The 24,755-nt window shown below is 41.3% G+C and overlaps 1 protein-coding gene across 1 annotated transcript in view; it reads left to right on the top strand.

The window, feature by feature from the left end:
- Positions 1–23,854, top strand: part of TASP1 (taspase 1) — a 235,101-nt gene extending 211,247 nt beyond the window's left edge. Inside the window, exons 13-15 of the mRNA XM_040429971.1 lie at positions 11,858–11,968; positions 12,044–12,117; positions 22,584–23,854. Of these exons, the coding sequence (XP_040285905.1) occupies positions 11,858–11,968; positions 12,044–12,117; positions 22,584–22,676 (278 nt within the window). The 3' untranslated portion in view covers positions 22,677–23,854. The remainder of the gene's footprint in view (positions 1–11,857; positions 11,969–12,043; positions 12,118–22,583) is intronic.
- The last annotated feature ends 901 nt before the right edge of the window (positions 23,855–24,755 follow it).

The following is a 24,755-nucleotide window of genomic DNA, read 5'->3' as shown; positions in this document are numbered from 1 at the left end:
CCTTGATCCTCCAGATCTCATGTCACGGGAAGATGAATAATTGCGGGGAGTTAAAAGAAGCCCTCTCAGTGGGTTTATCTTTTAAAGCAGGCTTGTCATCACGTCCTGGATTATACTTCACTTGCTTCACTATACTGGGCGTTCTGCATGATATAGAAGCCAAAAAAATTAGACTGTTCTCTCCGTCAGTTTGCCCACTCCTGTTCGAGCAGCCCATTACATTCAGCAAACATGCTTGGGAAGCATCTAACCAGGATTGAGCATACCTGTAAGCAGCAGTCAGTTTAGGCCTGATTGACACAACTCCTCTCGGACAGGGAAACAAGGGCCGTTTGTCGGCCACATCTCCTGGACCTATCGCGGCTCCCCAGACCCGAACTGACTGCATTATCTGTTCCTATCTGATCGCGGGTCTATTTTACTTTGCCTATATGATGATGTGAGTATAGTACAGTAGACCTTTCATCATATTGGAACTGACTGTGTCATAAGATTAGACAACTCATGTGCGCTTGTGCTGAAATGACCTGCCATGCGGTTCTTTCTGCGGTCCTTTTGTGCAGATATCGCACATGCTGTTTTTGGTGTGGAAATGCGCAGAAATCTGCATGGAAATTTATGCGGTATTTCTGCAAGACAGCCCGCACCCATGTGCATGTCAATTTACAGGAGTCATTATCCAGGAGTGGCTAATGATCTTCAGGATAGGTCTTCATTATTACTAGAGTTGAGCGAACCTGCCTCTGGCAGGTTCAAGTTCGTGTTATAAGTGAATTACATAATGGATTCCGTTCTCACAGAATCCATAACATAATTGAATGCTGTCATGCCAAACGCAATGCCTTTAGAGGCAGTCCGTTTGGCATGTCGTCATGATACAATTGTATGGCCAGCAGAACGGAACCCTCTGAGCTGGCCATACACTTGTATTATGCCAGATGCCAGCATTGAATTACGTGATTGATTCTGTGAGAGCGGAATCCATTACGTAATTCACTTAAACCCCGAACTTGAACCTGCCAAAAGGCTCAACTCTAATTATTACATTGGCAGGGGTCTGAGTGGCGTCACCCATGCCAATCAGCTATTTCAGGGAGCCACCAAGCTCAACAGAGCTCTGGTTAGTGCGGCCGACTCCTAGCATCTCTCCAAGCATAGCATTGTATAGTGGTTGTGCTTGGTATTGCAGCTCAACCCCATTCAGTTCAGTGGGGCTGAGCTGCAACAAGGCCACGTGACCGATGTACGGTGATGTCACATGGCCTAGAAAGAGGCCGCAGCGCTCACAGAGTCCTGGCCTTTTCTAATAGCTGATTGGCGGGGGTCCCGCGTGTCGGGCCACCACCAATCAGATATTGATGACCTATGCTGAGGATGGGTCGGTCATCAATATTAGTTACCGGAAAACCCCTCTAAGGAAATGCAAATAGGGCAGAAAAGATGCACATGCCACAGTAACAACCCCATTCAGTTGTATAGAATGGCTCTTCAGTCACAGGGTATATTCACATGCAACGGATTGATTGCAAAAATTTCAAACACGTTGATTGTGTTAGGCAAAGGGCAGATAAGCATAAAGAACGAGCTTTACTTTTACTGCCAAATATCCTTTTAAACATCTATGTCATGTATCATGCTGGAAATACACAGGCTGAAAATTTGCACTTGCATCTCAGCATCTGCTACTGCTATTGATGGTGGTAGTTTACAACTTGGGGTGGAGGACTCTACGGTTGCATTTAACATCATTTTTTGTGCTGTTAACAACGGAGTGATAAAACTTCCAGTGTGTTAGTGGTGGTGGATTTATGGACCCGTGACGGGTCAATTTTAACATCTCCACTGTTCTGAAGTGTGTTTTCTAAACTATGGTTGAAAGATGTGTAATAGCTGAAATCTTGCACCCCATAACGTCCTGTTTTAATCCTTGTTCTTCTCAGGTTTCTCCTGCTTTTACCCCTTGCCGTGCCTGAGATGTTTTTTTTCCCTTCATCTCGATTCTCTGACCTCCAACTCCCCTGTTCGTTTTTCAACATATTTTTTTCCACCTTATCTTGGCAAGTACATCATCTTCTGTAAAGGCGGCGAATAGCACTGTCACATTTACCTCTTTTTTTGCAAGGCTAGGTAAAATTCACATCATAGCTACTTTGATCTTGCTTCATGCTATGAAGAGCTCTGTAAGGAACAATGCACCAAATATATTTGTCAGTGTAATCACCTGCTGAACAATTGAGTGCATTGAGAATAGTGATGTCTTTGTGCGTGGATTAATACTATCCACATCATGCTTCAGCCCCATTCCTCATTTTCCTCCTTCTCTTATTTCACATGAACTGTAAGCCCCTGGTCATTCTACGCGTTAGTCTATATTTCTAGGAATGTTATCAAATCGCTCCTCGTCTATTCATCTTCTTTCTTGCTTAGCGAGGGGATCTTTTGTATGTTCTGTACTTCGCCCTTTCTTATTTTACTTGATTCACATCTGGTGGAGTTTAGGAGATAAACTGAGAGGAACCATTTCCACCAGTGCTAGAATTATTGTGAAGCAGTACCTATTGAATGCTCCAGTCTAAAAAGTGAAGCCAAAACATTGGACGTAAACATGAAGGCAGTTTGTAAAATATCCCAAATTACAAAATGCATCTGTGTTTGTCTATTTTCTTTTCTTTTTTTGCGTGACCCTGTTTGAAGCAGGAACCTAATGCATACCTCCTAACTTTTGAAAAGAAGAGGGACGCTTTTTTTTTAACACTAGGCCACACCTATAACTCCACCCAAAACATAAGTAAACACCTAATCCCACCCAGTCCCCTAAATGCCCCCACATAGTAATTATTCCCCCTTTATGCCACCACACAGTACTTATGCCAGCATTGTGCCTCCTTCACAGTAGTTATGCCCAGTTATGTGCCCCCTCACAGTAGTTATGCCCAGTTATGTGCACCCTCACAGTAGTTATGCACACCCTCACAGTAGTTATGCCCAGTTATGTGCACCCTCACAGTAGTTATGCCCAGTTATGTGCACCCTCACAGTAGTTATGCCCAGTTATGTGCAACCTCACAGTAGTTATGCCCAGTTATGTGCACCCTCACAGTAGTCATGCCCAGTTATGTGCACCCTCACAGTAGTCATGCCCAGTTATGTGCACCCTCACAGTAGTTATGCCCAGTTATGTGCACCCTCACAGTAGTTATGCCCAGTTATGTGCAACCTCACAGTAGTCATGCCCAGTTATGTGCACCCTCACAGTAGTTATGCCCAGTTATGTGCACCCTCACAGTAGTCATGCCCAGTTATGTGCCCCCCTCACAGTAGTTCACAGGCAGTTAAAAAAAAAAAAAAAAAAAGAAAGAAACACAACAAATTCCACATATTTAACTCGTTCCCCAGCAACAGCAGGACACACGGAGCTCCTGGTCGGCCCCGTCCCTTGCCCAGACCTGCAGTATGGAGCGCAGACAGGGCCAGAAAGCAGGACATATCTCCCCCGTTCCGGGGCCGTGGGACAGCCACTGAAATCTGGGACTGTCCCGTCGCATCTGGGGCGGTTGGGAGGTATGCTAATGGTAGACTAGTCCAGCAGACTGCTATTCCATACAGTAGTATCCAATTTAAAAAATGTTGGATGATGAATCAGCAATGAAACATCAGGAAGTTCTCCTGACAGATACTGTAAAATGCATTGTGAGCATAGTCTAACTGAACTGTGGACATATTCCAAGGCCTGGTGTACACAACCATATGTATTTTGTGCTCCGAAAAACCGTAGATCCGCAAAATACAGATACCGTCTGCGTTCCAACCGCATTTTTTTTTACAGTCCATTGATTTCAGTGGACCAGTATAGGACATATTCTATAATATGCGGAATGGACATGTGTATGTGGACAACATCTGCAAAATGTGGTCCATGGACCCATTGAAGTCAGTAGGTCCTCAAAAAAAGCAGATGACATGCGGACGGTGTCTATATTTTGAAGAGCCCCGATTTGTGGACCACAAAACGTATATGGTCATTTGCATGAGGCTTAACTGAATTACAGCGCTGGTGATGTTCAGTTTATGAATTTACCACTTTCCTAGCAGACGATGACATATTTAGCAAGCAAAAAAATATATATTCTTCTGCGCCTCCCCCACCAAGGGATGTCATTTTGCGCCAGATTTTTGGCACAGAATTCTTTTGCAGAGTAAGCTACTAATAGGTTGTATAAAGTTTGACTAGACAGTCTGAAGGTGCGCTAGATTTATTGTCCAGCCTTAGCCACTGTGGTGAATCTGGCAGATTTTTTAACGCCATGAAGGAAATTTATCAAGCTCTGCACTCCAGAACTCTTTAAAAAAAAATCACAAAATAGGGCTTGCGTAAAATGTTTGTGACTTTTTTCAAAATTTTAAAACCATTCCACTTTTGAAAAGTAGGTGCAAAAATATGCGTGTCATATATGTTAATGAGTTTTACTCTGAGTCTTACTCTCTATAACTAGAACTAAAAAACTAGGAAAGTTTAAAAAAAAAAATATATATATATATTTAAAATTCCCAAAATTTACCCCAGTAGGGAATGGTGTAGAAAACTGGAGTAGCGTTTCTAGACAGAAGTGTTAGGTTTAAAGGTGCTCCAAATTTAACAAATAACGTGGCACCAACCCAGACTAAAGAAAATTGAATTCAGATATTACCCTCATGATAAATCCTTGCCAATGTGTAAGTTTACACTCTCTTAATTTTATACACATTTTGGAAATCTGCTGCAGAAACCTTTTCTGCGCTAAATGGAAAAGTTGGGTTGTGAGAACAGCTTTAACAGAACTCTGTAGTAGAGCTTCATGCCCTTAGGGGCTACATCCGTATGGACGTCCTTTTGAAAACTCCACCAAACAGGACCTTTTTAATGTACGGTATGTGTCTCTTAAGTGCCTTTTTCCCATTAGTGTCATGGCTTCAGCTTTTAACACGGATGTGAGGGCTATACTAGATTTGTTTTCAAATCTGCAAATCCTGACAGAATCGATTTGAAGGGGACGTCTTGTGGGTTTCCAGCACTTTTTAGGTCAAGCATAGCTATCCAGACTATTTTTGCCGGAAAACGCACTAAACCCCAATACCACTAGTGTGGATAGTTCCTTATTCACATTTTTATAGAGATAAACAGGCACTCTTTCATCCAAGAATGTATCAAGGAAAATGTCAAATTCATGAAGCAGTCTCAGCAGTGCCTAAGGGTACTTTCACAATTGCGGCAGAGGGTTCCGTCGCAATCCGGACGCAAACGGATAGCATTTGTTTTCGGATGCGGATCCGTCTGTAAAATGCATTGAAATACCGGATCCGTCTCTCCGGTGTCATCCGGAAAAACTGATCCGGTATTTATTTATTTTTTTGTTAGTGAACTACTTGTTAGACAGAATATAATATATCAAGTGACCAAGGTTGGTTTGTCCAAAATGGCCGTGATTAGGTAATGTCAATGTTTTTTGTATTGTTCTTCTCCTATATTTATGATCGCTATAATATATATATATATATATATATATATATATATATATATATATATATATATATATATATATAAAACACAATTCCAGCAAGTGTGAACAGCACAGCAGTATAATACGATAGCGGGTGCCAGCGGCTGATGAAGCGATCCAAAACTTCAACAATACCAAAATCCATGGCACTTCCTTACGTAAAATAAGTAATTGCTGTTTGGTGAATAAATTACTTATTTTACGTAAGGAAGTGCCGTGGTTTTTCTTGGAGATATATATATATATATATATATATATATATATATATATATATATACACTGCGTGCAGAATTATTAGGCAAATGAGTATTTTGACCACATCATCCTCTTTATGCATGTTGTCTTACTCCAAGCTGTATATGCTCGAAAGCCTACTACCAATTAAGCATATTAGGTGATGTGCATCTCTGTAATGAGAAGGGGTGTGGTCTAATGACATCAACACCCTATATTAGGTGTGCATAATTATTAGGCAACTTCCTTTCCTTTGGCAAAATGGGTCAAAAGAAGGACTTGACAGGCTCAGAAAAGTCAAAAATAGTGAGATATCTTGCAGAGGGATGCAGCACTCTTAAAATTGCAAAGCTTCTGAAGCGTGATCATCGAACAATCAAGCGTTTCATTCAAAATAGTCAACAGGGTCGCAAGAAGCGTGTGGAAAAACCAAGGCGCAAAATAACTGCCCATGAACTGAGAAAAGTCAAGCGTGCAGCTGCCAAGATGCCACTTGCCACCAGTTTGGCCATATTTCAGAGCTGCAACATCACTGGAGTGCCCAAAAGCACAAGGTGTGCAATACTCAGAGACATGGCCAAGGTAAGAAAGGCTGAAAGACGACCACCACTGAACAAGACACACAAGCTGAAACGTCAAGACTGGGCCAAGAAATATCTCAAGACTGATTTTTCTAAGGTTTTATGGACTGATGAAATGAGAGTGAGTCTTGATGGGCCAGATGGATGGGCCCGTGGCTGGATTGGTAAAGGGCAGAGAGCTCCAGTCCGACTCAGATGCCAGCAAGGTGGAGGTGGAGTACTGGTTTGGGCTGGTATCATCAAAGATGAGCTTGTGGGGCCTTTTCGGGTTGAGGATGGAGTCAAGCTCAACTCCCAGTCCTACTGCCAGTTTCTGGAAGACACCTTCTTCAAGCAGTGGTACAGGAAGAAGTCTGCATCCTTCAAGAAAAACATGATTTTCATGCAGGACAATGCTCCATCACACGCGTCCAAGTACTCCACAGCGTGGCTGGCAAGAAAGGGTATAAAAGAAGAAAATCTAATGACATGGCCTCCTTGTTCACCTGATCTGAACCCCATTGAGAACCTGTGGTCCATCATGAAATGTGAGATTTACAAGGAGGGAAAACAGTACACCTCTCTGAACAGTGTCTGGGAGGCTGTGGTTGCTGCTGCACGCAATGTTGATGGTGAACAGATCAAAACACTGACAGAATCCATGGATGGCAGGCTTTTGAGTGTCCTTGCAAAGAAAGGTGGCTATATTGGTCACTGATTTGTTTTTGTTTTGTTTTTGAATGTCAGAAATGTATATTTGTGAATGTTGAGATGTTATATTGGTTTCACTGGTAAAAATAAATAATTGAAATGGGTATATATTTGTTTTTTGTTAAGTTGCCTAATAATTATGCACAGTAATAGTCACCTGCACACACAGATATCGCCCTAAAATAGCTAAAACTAAAAACAAACTAAAAACTACTTCCAAAAATATTCAGCTTTGATATTAATGAGTTTTTTGGGTTCATTGAGAACATGGTTGTTCAATAATAAAATTAATCCTCAAAAATACAACTTGCCTAATAATTCTGCACTCCCTGTATGTATATATATATATATATATATATATATATATATATATATATATATATTATAGAGAGAGAGAGATATAGAAATCCATTCCAACTTTTAGTGAAATCCAAAGAAAAAAAGTTGGCCCGTCCACTTTTGGGGTATAAAAGACAGAATATGGGGAATGTGATTAGGAACCACTGAGGAAGGAGCTTGTCGCTCCGAAAAGCGTTTGATACTATAAGCAACCCCCCAAAAAAGACCCCTGACCGAGTAACTACAGGAACGACTTTGCCTAAAAGATTTTAAGCACATTGAGTCAAGTAAAGCGCGCTGCTATCAGCTATTCAAGGGAGAGTCTGATCACGTGGGATACCGAGCAGCAGCTCCCGCCGGCAACTGGCGTGGAGTGTCAGGAGGCCGATTCCTGGAGAGCGATATCTTTCAAAGATGAGCGAACTATGATGAAACGATGCAGTAACAATTTACTTTGTAACAAAGGACTCGATAAGGGTAAGTTTTGGCTACATTATTGCCTTTATTCCAATATGCGAAAGGAACTATAAACATCCTACAGCTATATCTGAATTGATACATTAGGCACCGCTGAGAACGTTCTTATCAACAATCATGTGCTCAAATCATCCACCTAATGATGCATGCTAAATATACAGATTCAGGAACAAATCTTTAGCTTAGTAATATCAATCTTATGGTCCATCTTCACAGTTGGGGGGTTTTTGTCATTTATTTTAGGGTGGCATTTTGTTTTATGTACTCAGCTAGGATCCTTAGGGACATATTGGTGGCACGCAGGCGGTGGTCTGCTCCTTCGTCTGCCTCAGATTACACCTTTCATGTCTCTGGACCGGACGGAGCGGCGCGGCGCACCGTCACATCCATGATCCCCAATTTATTTTTTTATGTATTATTGAAGAATTATATTCCATGTTTTTTATTGAAGTATAAGATTTCCTGTTTTTTGTTGAAGAATCATTTTTCATGCGATTTTGTTTATATATGTGGATGAAATAAAAGTTTCCTTCATTTTTTGGCATTTTCCTTGGTACATTCTTGGATGAAAGAGTGCCTGTTTATCTCTATATGTTATTCTTTACCAGTTACAGACTGGGGGGCAGTCCATGTACAGTGCACCTAAATTTACAGGCCAAGACGGGTGAGCTGCTATATATTTTTAAAATCGTATTCACATTTTTCCATCAAGGTGCTGTTTAAGTTTAGAAGGGACAGCACTTGTATTGAACATTGGCGAGAAAATCCAAGCATCCACCACCTAGCTCTAATTTTCCTGCAGTGCTTGTTCACTCAAGGTAATGAGTCCATAAGAAAAATGGACTGCAGATGGACACCATCCAAGTCTGGTCCATTTATAAACTCGTCCCTGTTAACCATCTAGAACAAAAAGAGATTTTCATATGGCTTGTCTTAAAGAGCCTTTAGGATATTGTCATGTTGAGATACCTAGAAATTGTAATCTCCGATTTGTCCTCCGAACCTTCAAGGTTGCTCGCTCCCATCCTTAACCTATTGCTGTTCTCTTGTCCTTTCGTCTTCAACAGTCTTTCAAAAAATAACATAGTTCTCCTGTTTTGGAATTTGCTTCCAACTAATTGAACATCTGTTTTTCTTGCTAGCTCCCTCTGTTTTAATTCCTAAGTTTGCCCTTTTAAACTATCTGCAACCTGGTTTCTGTTGGTTATTGCTTTCTTTTCTCCGCTAAATTGCCCTAACAAGAGTAACCTTGTGATTTAGTTATATGATCCCTGCCATGGAACTGAATTACAATATCTTCAGTCTCCTGTAGTTCTCCGATACTCTGGCATCTATCATCACAATTTTTTTTAATGGTTTGAAGAATGGTAAATAGTTTGTGTTAAGAGTTAACACTCCTACCAATATCTTTGGCCTCGAAAATAAATGGGGGAACTTTTTTAATGATTTATTACCGTATGTACTAATATTTGCACGAAATAATAAAAGTGTTTAAAATGTAAAAGTCCTAATTCAGTACTCCAAAAATATCATTCTCTTTCCTTTCTTCGGGCCTTTAAGAGGGACCTAATGCCAAGCCTTTTTTTTTACAGTCATGGACGACTTTAATACTGGAAAAAAAATTTAAATAAATTGCTCCACGACTGGAAAAAAAAAAAAAAACTTGCTCCACGACTGATCATTGGCTTGTTGGCAGGCTCGGACTGGCCCACAGGGGAACAATGTGGGCCCCCTATTAGCTGACCCCCTGCACAAGTGGAACGTGGCAAAGTAGACGGACATATAGATAGGCTGGCTGAAATGCTATACAGTACATTGCTTATGTTCATGTAGAAAAACTGGGTAGCATGGGCAGGCAGAATATGCATGTAGTTTTACAGTGGGCCCCCAAAATGAATTTTACTGGTGGGCCCTAGGCACCCCAGTCTAACACTGCATCAGTTTACAACACTGTAGTATCACATAATGTACTGTACCTCTTAGTCTTGCTACTGAGCATGACTTCCTTTCTTTGTATTTATGATTGGATGAACCCTAGAAGGAAGAAACACTTTTGGGTTTCAGTGTCTGAACTAATCACGTCTGCCACTGATAAACTGAAATAACCTAGGCCAACGTTATTTACATTTTTTTAAGGTGGCAAGGAACCTTTCAGATTGATAAAATGTGTATACTTACCTTCCTGAACCCCCTTCCATTCCAGCCCATTGCTCCTCCATGCTGCTGCTTTCATGAGTGTTTTGGCTGCAGCAGTGGTGTACTGTATACAGCTCGTGACTGCTGCAGCCAATCAGTCGCGACAGAGGTATAGAGCATAAGACCTCTGAGAACAATGACTGGCTGCAGCAGCCACGTGTGTTATACAGGCAAAAAATCTATATATATCTTGGATAAACAATTTTAAAAGTTATAAGGATATGATAGTTTCAGCAGAGAAAGTTTACGGTTTGTGTATTGAAAAGAAGTACAGTTTTCCAATATGCTTTTAGTTTTCAAGATCTTGCTATCATTCAATAGAAAGCTACGGTAATTGGTATACCGTCAGTGGATAAAAATCTGATGCTGATTACACATCCATGGCTCATTACAAGACCAAGCTCTGAAAGGAACCAACAACTAATAAACATTAGATAACTGCAAGCAGAGTTCTTGAGAACCATTGATAACCTATATTTGCAGAATATTTTAAAGGGAGGCTGTCACCATGAAAATACAATGTAAGCTACAGGCAACATGTTATAGAGCAGGAGGAGCTGAGCAGAGTGATATATAGATTTGTAGGAATAGATTCAGTATAATCTGTATTTTGAATTCCTGCTCATTTCGGGCTTAGAAGTCAAGGAAGCGGTCCCATCAGTGACTGACAGATATCTCTGTATACATCATAGAGGGAAGCCTGTCAATCACTAATAGGACAGTCTCCTGGACTTCAAAGTACAGAATGAGCAGGAATTTAAATGTATAAAATACAAGTTAAGGGGATTTTTTCCAACAAGACTGTATACCAATCTGCTCAGCTCCTCCTGCTCCATAATTTGCCTGCAGATTAAACGCCTTGTTCCCTTTAATGGTAGATCATTACAGGGTCAGTCTTAAAGGGAACCTGTCATCTCTAATTGACCTATTAAACTCAGCCCTAAGAATTAATAAATGCGTTTCCACAGTCATATATATCTTATCCAGACTCCAATCTGCGGCCTTTTTGACCATCTAATCATCTTTTTTTAAATTTCCCGCCATATATGCTAATGTGCCCAAAAGAGTCATATTTTACCTCTCACAGACAAGAGGAGTCATCTTCTTCATCTCCGCCTTAGAAACGCCCACATCCATGTAATCCCGCGCAATCACATTACTCTGCATACTGAAAACGAGGTTGTGCTGGTTTTGGAGCGCAACCACGTCCTATACGTCAAGGCCAACGTAATTTCACAGTCTCAAATTCCTTCCGGACTCCCCATGCCCAATAGTAGTCAGTGGATCGCTGTGAGGTAGGAACTCTAGCGCTGGATCTACTATGGCTGGGGGACAGGATTGTTCGGAACTTTCTAGGACGTTGTGGCGTGAGGGGGAGGATACATAAAATAAGCTATTTTTTTGGTGGAAGGAAAAGAGAGGAGAGAGCATGCGCGAGATTTAAGAAAAAAGAACAAGATCTACTGAAGATTCTATGAATAGGGAGCGGGGAATAGGCTAGGACGTTCTGATGAAATTGAAAGCGTTATGCTAATGAGGATTACGGCAGGAAAGCGTTCTGGGGGCCGAATATTAGGAACGGGAGGTGCTGATAAAATTATGGACGCATCACTTTAAAGAATATTAGAAGAAAAGTTTGGAGGTACCTTTACTTTTATATGTATAAACATGGTGACAGGTTCGCTTTAAATCACTAATTGCTTTTTTTCAATAGAGTGATTAATTATTTTATTTTATTATAAATGGATCTACAGTAAAAAATAAATTAAAAAAAACATATTTAACCAAAGTAATGATTTTTAGGCTCGCCCTTCCTGGCTAATGAAGATAGCATTCTTGGCGGTGTAATTGTTCTTCGATCATGTAGATGTTCCTCGAAGCTGGACTCGGCAGACGATAAACAGGCTCTACTAGGTACAAGACTACAAATCTTTATGGCTTAAGCTTATGTACAGATGTTTGTCACTAATTCTTGATTTTACTTTGCAGTGGAGTTCCTGTGGAGCCATACTACAGAGAGCATGTGTGTTGGTTACATGTCTGCTCAGGATGGCAAAGCCAAGGTTTGTAAAGGGTGATTTATTCTTGATCAGTAAGATATTCTTTTGACGACAAACCATTAACAATGGGCTTTCTGAACATGAAAGTTATGGATAGGCACTTACCACCCCCCTTTTTAATCATTTGTACTCAAAGTGAAAAAAAAATAAAAATAAATGCTCTTTCTTCGAAAATTGGCTTTGTTTACCAGTCAGTGGTGGCTGATCTTAGATGTCCTTTTATGTTATCTCACTTCATAGACCATAAAGTACGGTATGCTATTTGTGTTGCTGCATTTTCGCCCGTTCCTTGTCTGATCTGCTTAGAATTAGCATTTATTTTTGTGGATTATGGTATTTTAAGTTGGCAAGTAATGGTTTGTACATTTGTGATGTGCCAAAAACATTTCTGCATGTGAGCATTTCTTTGGCCTCCTTCACATTTCCGTGTCCATTAGACGTCTGTGGAAAATCCGTGTTTGGTCCTTTTTTTCTCTGTGTTTCATCCATATTCCAGATACATTGCTAGGCTGAAAATTTATTTTCAGAGCATCTCCTACCAATGATTTGTGAAACACTGACAGAACACGGATGCCATCTGTGTTGAAGTCATTTTTCACAGACTAATAGACTTCAATGGGTGTTTTTGGTCCGCCTTATGTGCCATAGTAGCACACATCTCTACGATTGAGTCAGTGGAAACTTGTTGATGTGGTAACAGACACACTAAAATGAATGGGTACGTGTGCTGTCCGTGGAAAATAATGATCGCACACTGCCTTGAAAAATGGAAATGTGAACGAGGCCTAAGACACAGCTGTAAAAAGAATAGTGAAAAGTAAAATGCAAATTTGAATATTTACTGTCCCAATCCTGTTTAGCGACATGCCAGCCATGCTGGACATATCCCCTTTTTCACCCAGGCAGCCCCATGAGCATCAGAGCATTTCCGCAGATCTGGTGACGTACTGTATCTGGTCCCTGAATGGGAATGCTATGCGGAGGATTCCGCCTAGCTGTGAGCCCAGTGACGTCACTGGCACTAATGGGCAGGCTTTAGCGCTACCCTCGCCTGTAAAACAGCTGGGGAAGCACTAAAGCGAACCCCTTAGTGCCAGTGACGTCATCAGCAACAGTGCTAGGTGGAAGGTATCATTACATTCAGCTGAGCTAGTCCTACAAGACATTGGGGGAGATTTATCAAATTGGTGTAAAGGAAAACTAGCTTAGTTGCTCATAGCAACCAATCAGGATCCAACTTTCATTTTTCACAGCTCCTCTGAAAATGCTGTGTTTTTTCTGCATGAACGTTCAAAACCTGCATTGTGTACAGGTAGCCTACTGAGTCATGCACACCACCGTAGTTTTGGTCCACGTTTCATCCGCATACATTTGCGGAACTCGTGTGTACCTGTAGCTTCTGTGGGTCCGCACAAAATGCTGTTCACATCCTTGGGACTATTTCTCCAATTCTAGAACAGGTCCCATTCTTGTCTGTTTTGCAGGCAAGAATAGGCATTTCTACTGATAGGAGTCAGTAAATTGCAGTTTGCGTATTTTGCAGGCCACAAAATAGATACGGTCATGTACACAAGACCTTGTATATAGTTCACTTCAATCTATATTTTATTTAATATAAGGACAAACTGGAGGGACCAGATGGTCTTATTCTGCTGTCATTCTGTTTAAGTACCGAACAGAGAATGAACATCTGTATTAGTCTTGTTAGTCTGATGTGTTCTATATGCTCATTATAATAATAAAAAGCTAAATTTTTGTAGGTTTCCAGGATGTTCAGCATGTCCTGATTATAGTCCAGCAATTCAGCACATTGACAGTGGTGCATGAACATGTCTGAGAGCAGACTTGGGGTTACAGACTACAAGAACACAAAGTTGATTTTGGCTTAATGACATGACTTGAGCCACATTCAAAGCATTTCATATCTTATTGATGGTGAAAAGGGATTAGGAACAGATGCTGTAGGTGATGAATTTCACACTTTACGATATTGCAGATAGTTGGCTTCTATATCTAATTTATACAGATTTCCTATTTTTCTTTTTCAAAATAAAATTTATTCTTTTAAGGTGGTAACCCTCTGAGGCATTGCCTTTTCTTTATTTTAGTTTGTCATTTTTCTAACATCGCCGCTTGATATTCTTATAAAAAAAAGTGTATTTTATTTACAGGGAGCTTGATGCAAATGATGGTGATGTTCAGAGGGGCTTAAAGCCCCTACAGCTTCCACTTATGACCACAGAAGTGGTGCGAGGTGCATTCCTGTCTTTGGAGGGAACAAAGCTTCCAGCTTGACCCGCTGAGGGAATGTCAATTTTCTCACTTCTTTTACAAATTGAAATATAGCAAATATGTTGTAGACATGTTTTAGTTTTATTCCGGCCGCCTCTCGGCATGTTTGCCGTGCTGCCGCCGGAACACCGACCCGCCCCCATTATAGTCAATGGGGCTGGAGCGGACCTCCAGAGTCATGCGTGCAGTAGCGGAGAAGGCTGCCGCTAGTGTGAAACTAGCCTAACTCATTTTCAATACTTTTTTTTTTTTTCCTCTTGGCAGCCATGCTGTGATGTAATGAGGACAACTGTATAAACTGAGAATTTTCATTAATTAGTTATGACTTCAGTGGATCATTCATGCATTTGATAAAAAAAAAATAATAATAATTAAAATTCATTCAACTTCAAACAAGATTTTTTTTTCCTGAATAGAGTATTGAAACCTGCTATGTAATAAACAATAACAAAACTACAGTGATGTTTTTTCCAACTGAATGTCAGACATATGCAACTGTATGCCGTACGGCTGGATATGTTTTTTTTTTGTTTGTTTGTTTTTTGCATACAGTCGAAAGTTGTTTTGGAAGAAAAAATCCAACCTGAACTATAGGAGTCATTTACGAACTGATATACACCAGAAAACTGGCGAATATTGCGGCACAGATATATTTTGCAGATTGCGGCACAAAGGTTATTTGTGCCCCAATGTGCGACTTTTCCCGGCTCACTCCAGGTCTAATAAAAGGTGCATAGCGGGGAATGGGACGAGCTGGTTTTAAGTATAGATAATGTTATAAACTTACACTAACAAGGAAGCTGGCGTAGATTTAGACAGGTGGTGGATCTGCCGAAGGGCGGATACACTGCCAGCGCAGTGTTATCAAGACCGGCATTTAAAACGACAGTCTTAATAAATGACCCCCTATATCTCAAGTTATACAGTCAGCCAAAGAAAAACGCTTTTCCTGTCACACGACCGTGGTTTGGTTCTGCATCTGAGCATCATTTTTTGTGGCTCGGGTGTAGACCCATTCACTTCAATAGGGCAGCTAAAGATGCGGACAGCACTCCGGTTGCTGTCCGCATCCGTTGCTCCGTTACGTGGCCCCTCAAAAATTATAAGTCATGTCCTATTCTTTTAAAGTCAGTATAAAACTGAGTCTGCTTATATAGAACCTACCAGTAGCCATTTGGCTCCAGGAGAAGTATATGGTGGGCTCAGCGTGCATGTTGGTACTTGCATCCCTGGATCCGATGAAAGCTGTAATGGCACCGGACGGGGTTAAAAGCAGAGTGTGCTTGGCGTGCATGCTGCGCCTGCATTCCCTGGACTTTGTGTGGCTGTCATGGCCCTTAAACAGGTAGGAACTAGTGTTAGGGACCACTCCATAGAGGCGACCTTGACGTGGTGAGTGGCTTATTACGCTTTGGCCAAAATGTACACCAATGCCTCATCCAGCATGGAGGCAGGGCAGAATGCTGGATGCAGAGTGCAATCACATTTGTATTTTCCGTTTGTATATGTATTTCGCCATAGTGATGTGCACCTACATACAGGTTGTGCTGACTCAATCCCCCACATGTCCTATTCTTGTCCGTTTTGCGGACAAGAATAGGCATTTCTATGAAGGGCTGTCCGTTCCGTTCTGCAAATTGCGTAAGGCACACGGGTGGCATCTGTGTTTTGCGGATCCGCAATTTGCAGACCGTAAAACACGGAACGGTCGTGTGAACAAGCCCTAAAACTGTATTGCATTATTTATGCAAGTACCTTTTTTTTTTTTTAGATTTCAGCTTCTATATTGGTAGAATTGGCATTTCAGGGTCCCTGAGCTCCACAATGGTTTTTTTTCAGCCTTCCCCTGGGGCCCCAAATATTTGCTTGATTTGCATGGTGCTAAAGTCTGCCCCTGGAAATAGTAATGGAACATTCCAGTAAAGACTAATGCATTGTGTTATACCTAGTGCAGGGCTTGAGGGGACATACATGACTTATTTTCGTAATGTTCTTAAAAGGGCATTTCCGAGATTTTTTAATTGATGAGGTCATCAGTATCTGGTCAGTGGATGACCAACACGACCCCCGCCAATCAGCTGTTTGAGAAGGCATTAGCACTCACAGTAGCGCCGCAGCCTTTTCTCAGCGCCGTACATTGTACAGCGGTTGTGCTTAGTATCACAGCTCAGCCCCATCTACTAAAATGGGGGTGAGCTGCGCTTAGGCCATGTGACCGATCAGTGTGACGTCACATGGCCTAGGAAAAGTCGCGATAAGGCCGCGGCGCTACTTCCAGTGCCTGTACCTTCTCAAACTGCTGATCTGCAGGGGTCCTGGGTGTCGGACCCCACCAATCAGATGCTGATGACCTATCCGGAGGATACGTCACAAGTTAAAATATCTTGGAAAACACCTTTAAATCCCTTTGTCGCTTTCCTCAGACCCTGCGCTATGATGATCACTCCCCTTTTAATGGAAACGAAATAAATGCTTGTCTTTTGGCATTTTCTCCATTGACTGATTTTCGAGTAGACACAGATAGTACTGAAGATTTCTGCCAGGAAGACTCGGCTAAGCAGTTTCTAATCATACGTTCTTGGAATTGGCAGAAAACCAAATCTAGAATTATAAAACTGTAATCTTGCATATTAGGGTTTCTTTAAATGGTAAGTTAGAGCCGTAATAATAATTCTAGTCATCTTCATAAAACATAAAAGGGCAGGTGGTAAACCACACACAATTAAAAGCCGTAATCCCATCTGCAGAGCACTTAGTGATACGTCCTTGTAATAATGCAGCCTTGTTCCCTGTCATTGTATCGTCATGTCTCTGACTTATGTGGTTTCTCTGGAAATCCCTTACAACCACATTTTCTTCATCTGTGGCCTGAAGTTGCACAGAACATTATGCAAGTGGTGGCGTTAGATTTTGCAGCCGACTGAATCCAAAAAATTTTTTCCTTAACACTGAGATTTACCATTTTAAATTTTCTTTAGACAATCCTTTCACATCCCTAACACTTTTTTTTATGTGGGCTGCTTTTCTAAAAGCAGGGCACATTTTTTCTTTTTTTTTTTTTATGTAGAGCTTTCTGGTCAGTAAAAATCAGTTTGTTGCTTGAGAGCAGTCTGTACCGCCTCCTGTAACAGCAATTTGCCTGTGTTGTTTGGGCCACCGCCTATAACTGCAGTCTGGCTTTGTAGACTGTTGACAGGTGGATAGGTGATAAATATGAATTCTAGGAAAACCTCTTTTAAAGTGGGTTTCAAACCAGTACCTGGATCTGAATACCTTTTGTATTATCATTTAATTAAAAATGTTGTATAGTCACAGAGTTATTCAATAAAATATATCTGTATAGCGCCACCTGCTGTTTGGTCATTTTTTATATTTTTCTGCCCAGCTCTCTGAGATGGCCGCACATGCTCAGTTCCATTCAACTGCCTCCTGAGCTCTGATAGGGAGAGATCTCCAGAAGAAATAACACGCTTCCTTAGCTGCAGCAAAAAGGACATCTCCCCTGAGCAGCCAGCATGATTGAAATCTAGCAGAGTAATTGAAGCAATGAATGGGGCGATCTCTGGATCCATGTGAGGTACAGGGCTGGCTCTGTGTTAGACATAATATAGTACATGACGATCTCTTTCTGATTCTCATTTTTTGCATTAATCATGAGATACCCCCTTTAAGTATCTTTACTATAGCAGTGATAAATGCTGCACACCTTGCACAGTAGTATGCCCCAGTTGGAGCCTGGCTGCATGACCCTGCCAAGGCTACAACACTTTGAATGGAGCTGTGCTCCCAACTTTGTTCTCAGTTGTAGTTTCAGCACTAGCCATTACAGATTACCAGGTGTGAGACCTAGACGATCAGATATTGATGACCTATCCTGAGGGCATCAATATCATTAGCCCAAAAAAAAACTTTAATGTCATTTTGCTAAATTTCCACCAAGTAGGAACAAATATAAACCTTGCATCAATGTATTGCTTTTATTTTGATTACAAATTAGTGACAGAAATGCTGATTTCAGCGGTGTGTCATTCATGATCTAAAAGTAAGTGGTTGCTGAGAACCAGCATCATAATCATTGTAACCCAGGCCTTGAAAAGAGTCAAATCTACCGAAGAGTCCTGGTTATTTATAATCTCCTGCTCTCTCGCCCATCTGCTGATGATTGGCAGTTCTCTCCTAGAGAGAAAGGGAGAAAACTAGGTAGAAGACTGTCAATCAGCAGCAGGTGGGCAGGGAGAGCAGGACTTCATGAATAACCAGGACTCTTCTCAGGTGGCCGTGACTCTTTTCCAGGCCTAGTCTGCAATGATTGTGATGTTGGTTCTCGGCAACCACTTACTTTTAACTTATAAATGACAGACCGCTGATATCAACTCACCTGTCTCAACTTTATTCTGCCGTTAGTATGGGCCGCATAAAGTTGATGACAGGTTCCCTTTAAAGGTATTCTCCCATTACAATCACCTATCCCTTATCCACAGGATAGGGATTAAGGGACACATTTACTAAGACTGGTGTTTTAGATGCTGGTCTTAATAAGCCTTATACCTGACGGTGGATCCCCCGGAGTTATGAAGAGGCCCTGTCCTCTTCATAATTTCGGGGGATCTACTGCCACTTTTAAATGTAAGCCGGCTTCCTAGCTGTCTTACATTTAGACCATTTTCTACCGGCCCATCACCTTCCCTGCTCCCCTGGCTTGAGTGGGGAGTAGTTGCAGATTGCGGCACAAAGGACCTTTGCGCCGCAATCTACGCAAGAAATACACCTAATTTAGGCGTATTTCTGTTTAATAAATCCCCTAAGTGTCTGATTGGCGCGGGTCTGACTGCTGCCCCCCCCCGCTCTGATCACGATTTAATATGAAAGATGTAAACTTATATATAAAATAAACTTTATTTAGCTGTTTGTGAAAACGCTCTGCAAGGAGGAGAGAGACGTTTGTAGAGCCATCTGTAACAGAAATACAAACTGCCCTTTTGCATTAGTGTGAGAGGCTATGTCCGTAATCCACCAGAAATGATAATCATTGGAAGTTACATGTGAATGTAAGCTATGCATATACAAGCAGATAAGTCATGAGGTACAAAGTCTCCTTTATGTTACATTATCCATGTGCTGACTCGTACACAGAGCAAGGTGCTTCAGGCATTTCCTTTATAGGTGAAATCTCAGTGCTTATGGAGATCGCGGTCTTCGCAGTTGCATCCTTTGACATCTGCTCTACATTGTTATCATATTCTCCAGTCGGGAATCTCGATTCTGATGACAGAAACAGCTGCTGCTCTCAGTCCTTCTTCTGAAGAGATGTTTTTGACCTTTCCTGAAATGAGTTAATCTCCGTCTTCTAGTTCTGTCTCCCAAGCTTCTGTAGAGAGAAGCTGTGAAGCTTCAGTTGCATATGATCAGAAACATTCCTTGTATCTTGTAAAACACTAACATCTTGCAACATTGTTCTTTTTAGTACTTTTTAATATTTGGGGGGAAAAAAATGATGCCTTAAAGGGAACCTGCCAGGAGACCATGATGCGTGATCCACAGGCAGCATAAAATACCAACATACTCCCTTTTTACAAAAAGTTATTTTACTCTGAAACGCTGCAGTATTTCAGAGAGAACTTGGGCTAGTTTCTAATAGCACTAAAATCTTCCGGCAGGCTGTTTTTTCACATTTTTTTTCGGTCTGAGCATGCCCAGACCGCAATGCCGGATCCGTTTTGCCGGAACACTCGGGCATTAATGCATTTCAATGGGAAAAAATGCAGAAAATGGGGAAAAAAAGTTATCCAGAATTTTGGACTGAGATAAAACCGCATTTTATCTCCGTCCTGAAAAGTCAAAAAGACTAAAGCCTCATGCACACTACCGTAGTTATGGTCCGCATCAGAGCTGCAGTTTTTGCGGCTCGGATGCGGACCTATTCACTTCAATAGGGCCGCAAAAGATGCGGACAGCACTCCGTGTGCTGTCCACATCCCTTGCTCCGTTCCGAGGCCCCGCTAAAAAAAAAATAACATGTCCTATTCTTGTCCGTTTTGCGGACAAAAATAGGCATGTCTACAATGGGCCGCCCGTTCCGTTCCGCAAATTGCTGATGCATCCTGAACGGATTAGAAAGTCCAGCTAAGGTATAACCCTAAAAAGTAAATAATCTTTAATAGTATTCATAAAACAAACATAAGTCCTATAATGTCCAAACATAAGCGTGTCCACCAATAAAATATAATGGGGGATAGATGACCCTAGTAGTGTTTCTAAATCTAGGCCCTGTGCCCAGGGGCGACTCCTAAAGGTGGAGACCCCCTGTCCTCGAACCTCACTGGCAACTCCTAGTTAACCCTAAAGTGGAAGGGCAGATAATAAGTATAATTGGTGGACTAGGTCAGGTATGGACAAAAGAGGATACAAAAATATGCACAATGTATACAACCCTATTGGTAGAAATACCAAAAGGTACACGGTGCACTTGACTACATAACAATGACGACACCTGAAAAAAATGACAGACGTATCTGTGCTAAACCCCAACGCGTTTCCCCCACGGTGTGGGATCATCAGGGGGTAAATGAATTATGTTAGATAGTAACTGCAAAACATGTCCAACGGAAGGAGGCCCACGCTAGGACAACCACGATGCATCCGTGGGACACAAAAGGTGTCAACTGACGGTCAAATGGAAATATCAAATGACGGTCAAAAATTAGGATTAAAAGATTGGACCAGATGACCTTACTGGGAGAAGCGAAGGGAGGCAAAGATGGACAGCAACAGTCTAATGGAACCTGTAGGCAAAGAAAGACAAAATGCAGATGTGTATATATATACATACATATACTGTACCTATAGGCAAACACCAAGATAAAAAATAGTGAGGGACCATCACCACAACGAGGGGCCTCATTCAAGAGGGTCACTCACTGTATCCAGAGAAAATGCTCTGTAGATATAGCCACGCTTTCAGACAAGCCTAGATTCGCCTTACTGAAAGAGTATGGCCAGGTAGTATGACAGATTCCAGTGTGTTTATAATTACTCTCTGGATTGCTCTCCATTCAGAACGCATCAGGATAAAACTGATCAGTTCTTTTCCGGTATTGAGCCCCTAGGACGGAACTCAGTGCCGGGAAAAGGATAACGCTAGTGTGAAAGTACCCATAATGTCATATACCCTTTCAATGTCCAGTCAAGTGTTATCAGTGAATAGAATAGTTGGTTTTTTTTTGTTTGTTTTTTAAACAGACACTACAATCACATATGAACAGCCTATGAGCAACAAAGCTGTTATACTGTTATCCTAATTCTAATAATCTACTATTTTTCCATGCAACCCTAACAGATATCAGGTGTGAACTGTCAAATTAGAGGTCTAACCCAACACCATGCGGTTTGAATGCAATTTCCCATTTAACCTGCAATGCAAATAATGGCCAACCAGAAGAAGGCGCTCATAGAATAAATGTGTGGTCCCTCAATGGGATGTGTTATGCTAACCTAAAACCAATGAAAGCTTAGGAAGCGGGAGTAGAGGTTGGTCCAGTCGGCGCTATCATTGTTCTTCGGGGGCGAAGGCCAATTGACCAAAGGAGTAGTGAAACCATAGGATGGAAACAGGTGGACTGATGGAGTCTCACTGCTGGCAGGCTATAAACGACAAGTAGTTCGAGACATCTGCCTGCTGTCCAACTTGAAAAGGGGTCCTGAGTACCCCGAAACACGTTGTCCATGTGAAAAGTAATTTATTTTTATTTTTTTAAGTCCTAAAGTTTACCAGTACATTGGTTGTGGTTTTGCACCTGCCAGCTATCACTTCAGAATAATCAGTCCACCTGGTTCAGTTCTACAATTTAACCTGTAATGGTCACTTGGTTTCCCGATCTGAAATCTGTTGGTGCTCTTATGGAGAGCCATAGTCGCAATTTATTTCGGGAACCGTTTGCATTGGTGACTTTTTGGGGAAGGCTAAGGCAGCTCTCCATTTTAAATACCCTCCAGAAGAGCACCCTACAGAACAGATATGTTTGGGAGGAGAACAGTATCTACTTTTAGTTAAAGCTGAATTTTTTTTACTTTGGTTGAACTTGTATTTTTAAACACCTGGTTAACAAAATTGGCCATCGGAAATACATTCTAGGGTGCGGTTATTTGAGTTCTTAACCTTTTTTTTTTTTTTTGTTTAGACGCATATTTCCAGGCTTCCTCCAGGTGCTGTCGCGGGCCAGTCTGTCGCCATTGAAGGTGGTGTGTGTAGGTTAGTGAACCCACACAGCTGAACACGACTCCTCCCTGGTTCACCAGCTGCTTCTTCCTCACTGATGGCACACTCCTGGAGATACTCTACTTTCAGAATCTGTTATCATTGCACAGTATGCACCATAAAACACGAGCAGCATGCAACTGTGTATCCTGTAATCCTCTTGTACCACAGTGAAGGCTTCTTCTGATAATATTGTGCTTACTTCCAGTAGGCTGCTTCAACCTCTCCGTTGTTATTGGCCCTTGTATTAGCTTAGACGTACCCCTTTTCCAAACGATCCGTTCTGTTTCCAACGTATAGTGTATGTTTGATTTTGATGTCCTTGTTCTCTGATATTTTACTAGTTTTCCAATTTATATTTTCCATGAAATTCCAAGTGGTTTTTGAGTAATTCTGTATCCCTTTAAATCCCTGGCTGTCGTAATGGTAAAGTGTGCACAGTGCAGATGGAAGAATTGCTCAACTGCAATTTTTTTCGTACATAACCTAGCATGGGTCAGTTTAATTCTATATTATTATTTTTTTTACCAAACCTGCGTTTAATTTATTATCCACGGAATGGTATTACTTACGAATTATTAGTTGCTATATTCTCTTGCAATTTAAAAGTGCTGCATGATAAAGTGACATCCTTGTTGAAAAAATGCCACTCTTGTCCATAGGCTGTGTCTGCGACTGCAGCTCAGACCCATAGAAGTAAATGAAGCAGAGCTACACGAGTTGTAGACGAGATTGGTGCTGTTCCAACAAGGAAGCTGCTATATTTTTATTTTATTTCATGAAGCCCCTTTAAGTGACAGCCTGAATTTATTTTATTCATGGGGTATATGAAGACATATTTATGGTATACACATATAATGTTATAGTAAAATTAAAGCAAAGGAAATATACACAATAATTTCACATAGACACAATTGAAGCTTAATGGAAACATATATCAATTATATATATATATACAAGTCTACAGTATACTTTAGAGGTGCTTCCAAGCAAATCTTCTATAACATGTATTTGCTGGTACGACTGGTCAATAGGTCAACTTTTGTCCACTGATGTTTCTTGCAGTTGAAAATGTACTGTAGTAAAACTTCAAGCTATATAAAAGTCTATGTACTGTAAACTGAATATTTCCGCTCAGTTCTTTTAAGTATATTTTCTATGACTGAAAATAAAGTCAAATATTACTATACACTTTCTTGGACTCCAAGGACTTTTTTCACCTATTTATTTAAAGGGTCCCTAAGTTTTCCAAAAACTTTGATATGTCTCCAATGACATTACCAAGTTTTGGTCGTGGGGGTCTGAGTGCTGGGACACCCCCACTACCAATCGCTAGAGCGAAGAAAGAGAACCGCTTGTGTGTCGCGCTCTCTCCTGGCTGCAGAGGAGGAAATTCAGAGGGGCGCATAGACTTCAATTGAGCCCGGAGAGAGAGGGCAATATGAGTGCTTTGTTCTCCTCGCTCTAGTGATCACGGAGGGGGTCTCTGCATTCAGACCCCCACCAATCATAACTTTTGATATGTCTCTATGACATAAATTTTTTTTGTAAAACTCAATGACCCTTTAAAAAAAAAAAAGAAAAAAAAAGGCAGCTCTTCTGACATGTCAGTTTGAGTAAAAGTATTGTGTTGCACTGTTCCTCTGTTATGCCTCCTAAAAAATGTATGAATATGTTATCAACTGTTTGTTACCGTTCCCCTTGTCTATGGGGTGTGTCACTGAACTGTCTGACATTTCAGCAGCGTGCTTCAACAACCTCCTCACAGATGACAGGCTGCTGTGTCTTAAAATACACCAGACAGATGTCAACCACTGCAGAGATGAGGGCGAGCACTCTGCTCATGTGTGCGATGTATTCTTTAAATGCTCCTAACAGCCACAATATTTTTTGCCATTTTTAGCTAATAGTACGGTGAACCTTAAATAGGGTAGAACAGTCTGATGACAGATCCACTTAAAAGAGAACCTGTCACAACAAATCCATTGCATTCTGCAGGCAGCATCTTATAGAGCAGGAGGAGCTGAGCAGATAAGTGATCAATATCAGATCGGTGGGAGTCCGACTCCCGGCACGCCTGCCGATCAGCTGTTTG

The sequence above is a fragment of the Bufo bufo genome, chromosome 4 (genome assembly GCF_905171765.1).
Source record: "Bufo bufo chromosome 4, aBufBuf1.1, whole genome shotgun sequence".
Taxonomy (NCBI): Eukaryota; Metazoa; Chordata; class Amphibia; order Anura; family Bufonidae; genus Bufo; species Bufo bufo.
This window is presented reverse-complemented; position numbering and strand designations above follow the sequence as displayed.